General features: G+C 40.3%; 1 protein-coding gene across 1 annotated transcript in view; it reads left to right on the forward strand.

Annotated features, from left to right (window-relative positions):
- Window positions 1-12,102, forward strand: part of MIPOL1 (mirror-image polydactyly 1) — a 156,064-nt gene that overhangs the window by 125,145 nt on the left and 18,817 nt on the right. The window contains exon 10 of the mRNA XM_082485888.1: window positions 10,309-10,539. Coding sequence (XP_082342014.1) covers window positions 10,309-10,539 — 231 coding nt within the window. The remainder of the gene's footprint in view (window positions 1-10,308; window positions 10,540-12,102) is intronic.

Consider the following 12,102-nt stretch of genomic DNA (forward strand, 5'->3'; position numbering starts at 1 on the left):
CTGCTGAGGTTAACCAGGCTGACGTGCGTTGCCAACACACGCATACTGTTAATTAGCTCTTTTGTATCTTCCCATGAATAATAATTTGCACTGAGACCTGAACCAAGATCAGGGCCTCAGGTTTCCAGAGATGGCGCACATGGGTAATAAGGAGCAATCCTGGGCCCCCAAAGCTTAGAATTTAAGGAAGACAAAAAGCAAGGGAAAGGCACTTTACTCCCAGTTTCAGCATGGCAGGCTGAGGTTTGCATGTTGTGACTTGCTCAGTACCACACAGAAGATGTGAAATAGAAGAGGGAATTCAAGACAGAGCTCTGATCCCGAATCCACTAAATCATTCCCCCAGCATGTGTCCTTGTTTCGCATTAAGGAGAATGGCCCAGACAAGTCTGCCCAGTTGCTTCAGTAAGCATTGGTACAATAGGGAAGCAGACTTCCCCTATATTAAATTTCCCAGGCGTTCCCTTTATCATTTAAGCCATCATTTTAACTGCCTTGTTTCATAGCGCTTGGCTGTCCAAGGAGCTGTATGATTTATATGAATAAGGGTTTGGCAGCAGTGACTAGGTGAGACATGGCTTACCGAGTAGCGATACGTTGCCATTGTGTCATCTACATGGCTTTCAGGAGGTGACTTGCTAAGTGTATATCTGCATAGCAATCCCTAAACCAACTGCATTTTTGTATGGGAGAAGCCACGATAGCTTTAAAGTAGACATTACGGGCGTCTGTACTAGTCTGGAGGAAGGTTTTCAGGCTGCAGCACATGCAGTTCTCCTGTGACTCACTTGCCATTTCAGAGTGGCACGTGTTGCTGTGCGCAGTACCAAGAAAGCGGGGAAACCATGTGCTGGACACACTCACCTGGAGTTCCTCTGTGTACCTCACTTCTTGGCACAGTGGTGACAACAGCTGGGCACGTTCTGGAGCACAGGACACCTTGTTTACCTTCGGTCAAAGTTGCTTAATATATTTCAGTAACATCTTTGAGAAAAATCAGACAAGACTGTTCAAATACTCTCTGTTTTATTTTCCAGGGACAAGGGGGAAAATATCCTCAAATTAGAAAACATGGTGGTGTGATTTTTATTTTTTTTAAAGTCACTGGAAGATTTTTATCCAACTGAATCATTCAGCAACAAAGGAATGACAAGAGGGCAGAGCCCCATGTGAATTCCCTTCCCGGGTCAGTCACACTGAGGGTTTCTAGCTTTAGCACTACTCAGCTCATCCATGAGATCATCCCTCTCTCAAATTCCATATGTATTTGGTTATTCCGTCTTTGAAACACGTTTCCATTCTTTGTATTTCTTTTAATTGCCTTCTCCTGGAGAGACTCTACTCTTCCATCTACTCAGCTGGATGTTCCTGGCCATGCTGGAAGGCAGGGCTGGCTTCCAGCCCTGGGCCCATGACAGCCTCGTCTCTTGCTTTTCTTGTTCAGTGGGGGAGTTAAGCCAAGCAATCACAATAGCAAATCAGGACAGCCATAAAATTCACGATCATTTCTGATTTATAAAGATAACATTGTATTAAGTGCAAGGTATTTTCTGGGGTTATTAGTAACAGGCTTTCTTCAGCCGGTCATTCCTGAATGGTGCCATGCGCCTTACTGCTTGATTGATTTATATGCCTTCATGATTTTAATTAATACTGTTTTCATCAGAGCCAATTAATAGTGATTTGAAAACTCCAGGCTGCTCAGTTTATCTATGCCAGTGTTTGGGAATTATTCCCGTGATCTTTATTTTTGAAATCTATTGAATGGCATCGAGAGCACTAAAGAGGCCATTTAAACACTGGGGAAAAAATAATGCTTATACTTCTGGGAAAACATTTACGGTGATTCACATTTTGGAAACTGAGACACTATCAGTGTTTTATTCCCAGATTATTTTCCAAGAAAAAGCTTGGATCCACTGCTAAATCAGTTTCTTCAAAATACTTAGGCTCATACTGGAGCTGGATCATGCAGAGAAGGCTGGAATACTGTGTTGGAGGAGGTCAGGAGCCTCCTCCGTTCTGTGACATTAGCACAGAGGCATGGAATAAGCCTAAGTCTAAGGAGATGTTTGGATCCTACCTGGCCATAGCAGCGCATACACGCACTAGTTGTTAAAGGATCAGGATAAAAGTTTAGTGATCTAGACAAGCTGCTTTGCACAGAAAAAATGCTTAATAAACTCATTAGCTGACAGTGTACCCAGTTGAAGATGGGAATATATTTTCACTGTACGGGAGCAAAAAGTCTCTGGATCTTAGTGTAACTATTTTAAAGTTGTTTGTTTTCTGTGGTGAAAAGAGGCTAAAAATCCTACGCCATCTTGATGTGAGCGAGAGCGAAGAGTTTTACAGAAACTGAAGCCTTGTAAGAAAATCTCAAATGTGCACTTGTATAACAGGTTTTGAGCGAGTCTGGCGCAGTATTTACTACTACAGTATAAAGGGCTGGGTTCCTTGATGTATATTTCTGGTTGGCATTTTATCAAGGAAATAAACTTTGATTTTTCTTTATTTTGTGACATGTGGATTGAAACTGCATTTTCTCTGTCCAAAGCCTTGATTTAAAAGCATTAGATCATTAAATTAAGTGCTTTTGCATAAGACTAAAATTGTAACTGAACAAATTATTTATGCAGAGAGAAGCAAGATAAAGTTTCTTTCAAGAGTTCTTTAACATATCAGATTGATAAGGCTCAAAACACCTTTACTGCCATTAAATATTTACCAAGACTTGGCTTTTGGAAGAGGGGCAGTTCAGTGCAGTGTGTTTGGCTCCATGCAATGCTATTGATTAGCTATCAGAAGGACATAGTTAATGGGTAACTGGAGGTATTACAGAGCGCTCCACATTCTTGTCAAGTCTTTTCTCTGAAGATGACCTAAAATAAAGTCAGTTACAACTGGCGTTCACCCTGCGACAGATTGCACAAGCTCACCTACGGTATGAACAAAAGGTTCACAAGAATCAGTTGACCAGGGCTTAAGCAATCCTTTCTAGTAGTTGTTGTCATCACCGCTGGACTTTAGAACTGCACATGTTTACATTTAATTAGAAAGAACACACAGTTTACATCGCACAGTAGCTATCGGTATCGAATCAGAATTGATTTCCGCTCTCTTTCTCAAATGACTGTTTCCTTCAGACTCATTAAAAAAAGACACATAACAAAATGACTCATATAAATTTTAAAGCAAAGTAAACACTATTCCCTGGAGACAAAAATAAAAGTCAACAGCACATAGTCATTACGTCGAGTTTGTTTTCAGGTGATTCTGGTGCCTGCATTATGATATATATCGGTACTGTCAGATTTGTTTTATGTAGATGTATATATGGATGTGTATATGAAGTACCCCTTTGCACTGAGCGGACGCTTCACTGACTTTCGGTTTTCAGGCTCAGGTTTCTTATTTGTGTCATCTGAGTTGTTGCAGTTTATCTAATACGAGGGGTGATTCGCTAGTATTAATACTTTTTGCAGAAGGGTTTTGTTCGTTTCAAATAAAATTGTCAGTGTGTAGGTCACTCACGTAAAATGGAAGTCAGAAGCCATTATCCTTACCAGTGAGAAGCTGCAAAGGAAACTCAAGGCACAAACCAAATCAGCCTTAACTTCACGCATAATTTCCAACAAAGAAATCTCTATTCAATTTTGTTAGTTACGCAGGCAAATCTAAATTCAAACTACGGTGACGGGGGACGTCATTTAAGGCTCCTAGCAGAAATGCCTGACCCTTGAATGTGCACATTCTTTGTCATCAGGAAGGATTTCCGTGGTTGGCATTTTGGAGATTAAAGGTTCAAGCCAGCTATTTGCTGCGTACTGCCAGGTCCATGGGAGCTGAAGGGGTTGCAGTCCAGACCAGGTTGGTAGGTAGATGTGTGGAGCTGTAGGACCTGATCCTGAAACGCCTGCTCGGAAGGCCTGATGTTCATCTATGCCATAATGCCCCGGTTTCCATGTAAGAGTCGGTGTTCAGAATGAAGGAAAGGAAAAAGGAAAAAAGTAATCCCTACTGCATCTATTTCCTACCTCTTTTAGTCGGTATATTTTAGTGCACAACCAGAGTTACTGCTTTCTTAATCAAGTTTAGCTTTGAGGAAAAAGATTCACGGTTCTTAAAACTGATGTTGTCAAAAACATACTCAAAGTATAAAAAATAAACCGCTATGACCTTTAGGACAAGATCCCCCGTCTCTTTTCCACCAAGTTTGTGTTTCTGCAAAGCCCTGACATCGGCAATTTCCCTGCTGGCCCGAAGCCAGAGTCGCTGGCTCTACACCACCCCCGTACACACCCCTTCAGTGATCCATGTCAACCCAGTGGCCTCCAGCAGCAAGCAGAGAGGCGCAGGGGCCGCCAGTTCAGCCCAGGGACTGGGAAGGTGAAAATGCCTCTTGTCTTTGAGCCGGTTTGTGCCCCTCCTCGCTGCCTGCTGCCCGCAGCTGAGCCAGGATCTGCACTGTAGTGCTCGTGCTTCCCGGGGAAAGTGGCTGGGATCTGCGCTGCCCTGGCCACGATGCTGGCGCTCCCCGGGGAAAGTGGCCGGGGGGTTGTGATACACGGTAAAACCTGGAGTTGCTGGCGCCGTCTTAAGCATCCTTTATATTCAAATACTGAGGTCACTCTTGATGACTTGATGCCAGTTCTGTCTTCGATTAATAGATAAGGTTCCCTCTGTATTTGCAGTGTTACCTAAACAATCTCTTACTGTAGGGAATAACTACAGTATTACAAATACTAAGTTAAAGTTATTTTGTTAACTAAAGTCATTGGCAAATATTTAAGAATGGCCAAAGCATATGAATCGGCAATAAAGAACAGATACAAGATAGCAAAATTCTTGCTTGTAACTTCTAGTGTGATAAAGTAAACACTGTACAAAATAAAATTATTTTTAAACTTTCAGATTAATTGTGCTTAGTTAGAAGCAAGCTTTCGGGGCTGGGTAGCTGCACTCCGTGAATGCTTAGGCTAGAATATGCTAATACAGCCAATCCCCTGTCAAAGCACGACAGGAACATTTTACAGCAAGCTTGGTTCTAGGAATAACATGTAGTCTAGTAAAACCGTGAAGAGTATCCACAATAGCTGCTGTTGTATCGAAAACACAGTCCCCTAATTCGCTGAAGAAATTTGAGAGCCTGTGAATCTGTGTCTTGCAATTAACACAGGTACACTGTGGAACCGTGAAGTTGTGTAATTAATGTTAACATGTATCAAGTAATATTCAGGATTAAAGCATAAAATCTACAGTAGTCTCTTCTGTAAACTCAGATGTGCTGTATCTGAGAGCTGGTTATGTGTGAAAAAAGCTAATGCTAAGTTATCATCTTCCAGAATCTAATTAATCAATTCGAGATAACAGAAACCTCAGCTCTAGGTGCATCATCCAGGTGCATTTCTTAGCTACAAGCTGTTAACTGTGGGTCTGTGGATCTAGCTGAAGAGCACAGTACCACAGCTGCAAAAATCTCAAAAGCGCTTCTTTCTACTCATCAATATTGTGTATGTTTTGCTCCGTTTCAACCAAACATTATTAATCCAGAAACTATTATTGTGGGGATCCTGGACCATTTGATGGTGTGGTGAATGTGAGGAATGATAGGTGGTGCTGGATTTCGTGTCATGTGAGGCTGTGCTGTCTGAGCGATTTACCCAGTGACTGCGTGGACTGGAGACATTTGATTACTGTGCAACTCTGTAAATGAAGGGTTTGTAATGAGGGTATGGTTTCCAATTGTTTCTTGTTGAGAGCATGTCTCAGCGGTCCTTCAGCTTCAAGAAAGGCTCATCACACGTCCCGCGTCCTTACTACCTCTCCCAAGCTAGTCACAGGAGAATGGTGTGGATACTGCAGTGGTCCCAGAGACTGAAAATGAGGCCCAAAAGAAAAATGTTTGCTGCTTGGTGTCATCAGAAGGCCATCTGGGTTTTTCGTTTTGTCCTAAATTCACTGTGCTGCATCTAACAGCTCTTTCAACAGCGATGGGTCTTTTTTCAGTAATGAAGCTCAGAGCACCTTGCAAAGGTAGTGTTGTGATTGCTCCTTTTTAAAGATGAGGAGACTGGAGGCCCAAGGAGGAAAAATGTGTTTGCTAGGGACATTTAATTTGTATTTGTTGAAAAATGGAAGTTCTAAGACAGTCAGTTCAAGCTTTCACTGTAGATAACGAACCTGTGCTTGAGTGTCCAGACTGTTTGGACCCGTGTACGGGTTGCATTTTTCTCTAGATCATTTTGGGAGAGAAGGCTGAAACTTAACCTACTGCTCACTGTAGATCCCTATTTGCATGTAATTGAGTTTGGACAGTATGGACATGCATGATCAGCGCTAATCTGTCAACGTGTTATCCTGTAAGATCCTGAGGTTATATCACCAACCACCACAGAGAAGAAAATCAGTAGTGGGCTCTGTTCAACAAGTGCTTATCATTGAGTTTGGTGAGAGAATATAAAATAAAGAGGATGCCCAAGCTCATCCTAGACTAAGAATGTGTGGGTACACCACACATGAGAGAGTGACACTCTCTGATGGGCTGTGACAGTGCAAAGAGCATACTCTGCGCTATGCGCAACGTGCGCTACTGTTATAACATGGTCCGTGGCCTGTGCGCCATGAAGTCTAACGCAGCTGCTGTTTTCAGTTAAATTAGTGGGAGATGTTTGGGTGGTTGTCCTGAAGAGAAAACAGAGTCCTCTTAACTCATGTAATTGCAGAGGAAGGAAGGCTAGTAAAATATTTGTCTATGGTAGGGCAATGCCATCTAGTTACCAGCCTACCAGCTGTCAGGCTCCTGACTCACATGTAATGCAAACTTGACCATTTTATATCCTCCGCTTTACAGCAAAATGTCAAAGTCCTTCCAGGTCTTACGGGCTTTTCTTTAAGATCGTCTTATTGCAGTGTTCCCTAAGAGCACCTTTGAGGTAGTATTTTCAAGGTATCAGTGCTGCCTGGCCCTTGAGTGCACTCAGCGGTATGAAGGGACCCTCTTCAAAGCCATCCTGAGTGCAGGCTGAGGTCTGAGAGGTCTCCAGAACTTGAGCGTCAGAAACATTTGTGTTGAAAACCAAGGTCAGACCTACATGCCTTTGGGAACGTTAGTTACGTTTATCACTGGGGTGGGGGAGGAGGGAGGGAATGGACAGGGAACGTTAGGGTTTTGATGTTTTATTTCTTCTTTTTGGTGGAAGGTTTCTCTGTGTTGTTCAGTAATTGCTTCAGGTGGAAAGTAATTTCCCACCTTGCAGCAAAAGTATGCCTGGCAGGAGAGAAGTGTTATAAGAGCAGCACTTCATACAGTTGATTTTCAGCCAAAGTCAAGTCCCTCTGGGAACAGTTACAACTGGAGAAATTTTTTAGCAGGCTTGAAGCTGCTCTGACTTTGGGGGTTGAGGAAACCTCTTGCTGTCTCTGCAGGAGCTGCTTAAATGATATAATCTCATGTCACTTTTTCTTCTGCCTAGACACAGCCAAGCTGGGTCCTTGAAGCTCTCAGATCCAAGCTGAAGCAAGAAAAGGGCCATGCTGCCATAGTAAAGCAAAAGGCCTACTATAAAGAACATGTGCCTTTCTTAAATCAAGAAACTGTTTGAATGCTTCTGGGACCCATTCTTCAGTCCTAGAAGTCCCATTTATTTTTTATTTATAGCATCAATATTCTTTGATAATCTTTGGGACATTGATGAAGGAATTTCAAATTAATAAGTATCAAAAGGTACTAAATAAAAGTAAGTTAGCAAAGCACATATTGATGGAAATCTGGAAATAGCATGCTTTTGAAAAAAAAAGTTTAAAAGATCTATGAACTACAGTGCCTTTGTCTGGAGGAGTCATACTGGCTACAAAATATATACATGTCAGAATCTGTTGATCACTCAGATGCAATCATTATGAGTTAAAACAGGTAATGGTGTATCACGTACTGTATTGTTCATGGCCAGTCTTTGAGGAGGAGCCCAGTCGTAGCCAGACAGGGTTAGTATTTTAGAATCTAAATAAATGACTATATTTTTCATAAGTTCTGTAAAAAGACCTCTCAGCTGCTCTGTGAACAAGTTAGACTATTTAGGGTATCCTCTTTTTTTTTTTTTTTTTTTTAATCAGGGACCCATATATTCATTGAACAGTTTAGCTTCTCATCTGTGTTTTTTTTCTTTTAATCTTGTGCCAGGTGTTTAAGAAGCAGGCAGCAGTGGTGTTTCGGTAACCTGCTTTCAGCATTATTTGCATACCTTTGTATTTTTCCATGGTGATCAGTGCTTGACCATAGTGGAACTTCAGTCAGTAAATTTTATGTGCAACTGTTGAAGTAATTTTATTTTTAATGAGTCTGTTCTAGGGATTTTAATGTCCCTTTATAAATATTTATATTTTCAATATGTCTTCATTTAATTGAAAGGGTTCTTCACGTTATTTTCAGACAACCGCAGGTAGTAGGCGTAATGACATATCAACACTCTGACCTTTTAGCTTCTGGATTTCTATTAGTTCATCCACATTTTGCTTGTCCATGTGTATTATATTTTAGTTTCTATACTGTTTTCCTCTATGGGCTGTTGGAACGAAGGGTGTTTTCCATACAAACACCTTAATAAACTGGTAAGGAAGAAAATACGCTGTTGCATACCAGCAGCTGTCATGCAGGCTATGTCTTGAGTATTGTAATCAGTCTGCATTGCTACTAGACATCCACACAGAAATAATATTTGATATTTGCATGGTCATTAATCAGAGGAACAGTCTTAAGTCATATTCATCAATACAGCAACAGCTTCTGACATTCATGAAGTTGTTTTAAAATTACTTCAACTGTTTATCTGAAGACACTGCTCATCCTGTTGCCGTCACTTTTGTTGTCAATGTCATTGATTAATTTCTTCTACTACCAGTGTCATTTTTGACTGGTGTAAAATTCACCAGTGAATTATGGCTATGAAGAGATGAGAAGCAGTCATTGCTAATTCCACGGAGAGCTTGCTGGTGCAGGCTCCTCCCCTACTGATCAGCTCTTAATGTGATTTTTACCATTGCACCTTAATAACTCAAGCAGCCGGCTACCTGCTGATTCCTTGGGAAATAATTCCATAGTCAACAGGCATCATTGAGATTTCTTTTTACCTGATGCACCATCTTCTTTATTCTCCTTTTATTATTTATAGGTAACCTCTCTGTTTAATATCTTTCTTTTTGCTTGTTCTCCATAGCTATTTTTAGCTGATCCAAGCATGTTTTATTTCTTTTAGTTTCATGAATCTATTGCCTTAAGACCCTATTCAATTTCATTTTTGATTTCTGATCTCCTTTTGATTTGTCCAGAACTTTCTGGCACACAAATACAAAGCATGTAGTACTGTATTCTGGTTTGTACAATGGCAGAGTATTATTTTTGTGCTCTATGATTTGATATCTCTACAAATTTACCTCAAAATCACATATAAAACTGAATGGATTGAATATCCATCCGCAGCACTTCAGTGTGAAATAAATGGTGAACATGTCTATGTTTTGCCTGAGTGAAGCCAAAACAGTGGGTCAGAAAGGACCTTGCAAGAAATTATGGCAGAGGACACTATAGATATTGAAATGTCCTGTGATAAAACCCCGATGCTGGCAGGTAACCTATCTTTGTCTACTATAGAGAGGCTGTTTAAGACACAGTATATTCTAGTACAGGTGTTACTAGCTTACTTAAATGAGCGTCAAGAAATAGTTTAGGTTTCCTCTCACAAAAATGTTCATCAAGGACCTTTAGAATTGGTTAGTGTGCGCAAATCATTCATATTTCTAAGTAATCCTGCTGATTTAATGATATTAATTTTTGCATTGTAGCATTTTTATTCTTTTAATTATATTAAAAAAACTGCAATTTTGCAAGTAAGCTCCCTGTAATTGGTGAGTCTGCTTTGCAAAAAGAGAGTCCTGTGTAACGAGTTAGTAACACTTCAGGAACTTACACTGATTAATTCAACTAAATGTAAATCACAATAACAATTTTTTACTGCAGCTCAAAGGTGATCAGGAAGATGCTACAGCTGAAAAATACTACCTTTTAAGGTTTCATTGAATAGGTTTTTGACTTTTTAAAATTCTGATTGTTGTTACATACTTCCAGAATAGCCTTGTGGAAACAGGGTGTACTTTTTGTTCTCTGTCACTTCTGAAATAAGACTTGTTTTGATATTGGTGCGTGTGGATCCATCTATGATCATATTAAAAATATTAATTAAACTGAGTGTAGTATTCTTGCAGCTCAGCCTTAGACTGAACCTTAGTAATGTGTATGATTTTTTTTCCCAGCTTATACAAATCTTTGTCTGAAGGAATGAGTCTGCAGGACCAGCTTAACTGTACTTTTGGTACTTCTGAAGGTGGACCGCAAGGCAGGGAGGGTGTTGTGACCCTTACCTATCGCCAGATTGAAGATCTGGCAGCTCAGCTGCAGCAAGCTCAGTCAGAGCAAAAGGACACAGAGCTGAAGCTCCAGAGAGCCCTGGAGGCTTCACGGGAGGCCAATGAAAAAGTTCAGAAGTAAGTCACTTGCCTTCTTTCAAGAAAAATTGCACTTCAAAACCAAATGAAACGTTGTTTCTTCTGATATTTTGTCTATGATTGAAAGAGTGGTGGTACTCAGAAAAGTGCCTTTAAAATGATTCCTTCTTTTTCAGCAGTTCAGCTCGTTACTGACTCAGTGTGAAGCCGATCATTTTAAGTTTTATAGTATTACGCAAGTCAGCGTGCCTGTCTTTACTGTTATGGAAACTGCTTTCTACGTGTGTAAGGCACAGAGAAAGTGTTTCCATCTCCTATGAATGGTTTGCACTGTCTTTTTACCCATGGCAATCCTATGGCAACAGAGTATTTGCCTTTATAATCGCATGGTAGAATACTAAGGTTCTCATTTTTGGTCTGTTACACATCTGACAAGTTTCATGCCACGGTAAATGCTGATGGGATTGTTTGGGGTGGCTTCAAAATCTCACTGAAAACAACAGGAAATCTCTGAGTCGCTGAACAGGGATTGTATTCTCTTTCCCATCATAAGATTCCCTGTTAAAAGGTTACTGAACTCCAAAACCTGAAGTTCATCTCTACTGAAGTCCTTATTGTCATGATTGTTATTACTATCACGTAAGCCTTCCAAAATCTGATTGCTGAGACACAGGCAACCGTGTATGCAGAGCCTCTTCACAGTCTGGCACTTCTCATCTCTGCATTATATCATCAGCTGCAAAATAGCCCACTCACACCCTTCCACAGTGGTCAGTGCTGAACTGATGCAAATTTTCCTGTCAGTCCATATTTGTCTTCCACTTTAATGTCTGCAGCTTATTTCCAGAGTAGCCAGAAATTGGCTTGTAATATACTGCAAAGACCTAACAAGAGTTCTTCCTGTTTAAAAAAAAACGCATGCTGAGTTCTCCTATTTAAAAAATAAAGAAATTGTATTTTTATGGTTTTAATATATTTGTAACTACATAAAATATAGTTAAGAGGTGTATATATGAAAATACGTATTTTCAGTCATCTCTTTAAAACCTCCGGTGGTTGTTTGAGAATCATTCCAATCTTTATTCCAAACGTTTAGATATATTTGAAACTTCAGCAGGTGCATGCTTGATAAAAACAAACCTATGAAAAATAATTACAGCGTGTTAAAGAGAGTATTGGCTAAACCTTTCTGTAATTTGTTTAAAGTTGCTATTTCATTTCATTTTATTGATAAGCATTTACTAACCATAGATATTTAAGTGCCAATTGTGTTTTGGTTTTGGTTTTTTTTAGTGAAACAGTCTTGTTTAATCCCGTGTAACCGGGGTGGCTAGGGTAGAAGTGCAGCCACAACCTGAATTAAAGTGGTGGTGATGTACTGCTATAGTGAAAAGAATTTAGGCAATTTAACATGCTCAGCTACTTGGGAAAATTTTGGTCAGGTTAGTTTTCATTATCGCTAAGATCAGACCACTGAGCCTATAGGAAAATTAAACAATTGGGTGAAGTCTTTTGATGACAATAGCATGCCCTTTTTACCAAGAAACTGTGGAAATGCTCTGTGCGTCTTCCCAGCACCCGGAGTCATCCACCCCCATCTTA

The sequence above is a fragment of the Vanellus vanellus genome (assembly GCF_965231255.1).
Source record: "Vanellus vanellus genome assembly, chromosome: 6".
In the NCBI taxonomy this organism is placed as follows: domain Eukaryota; kingdom Metazoa; phylum Chordata; class Aves; order Charadriiformes; family Charadriidae; genus Vanellus; species Vanellus vanellus.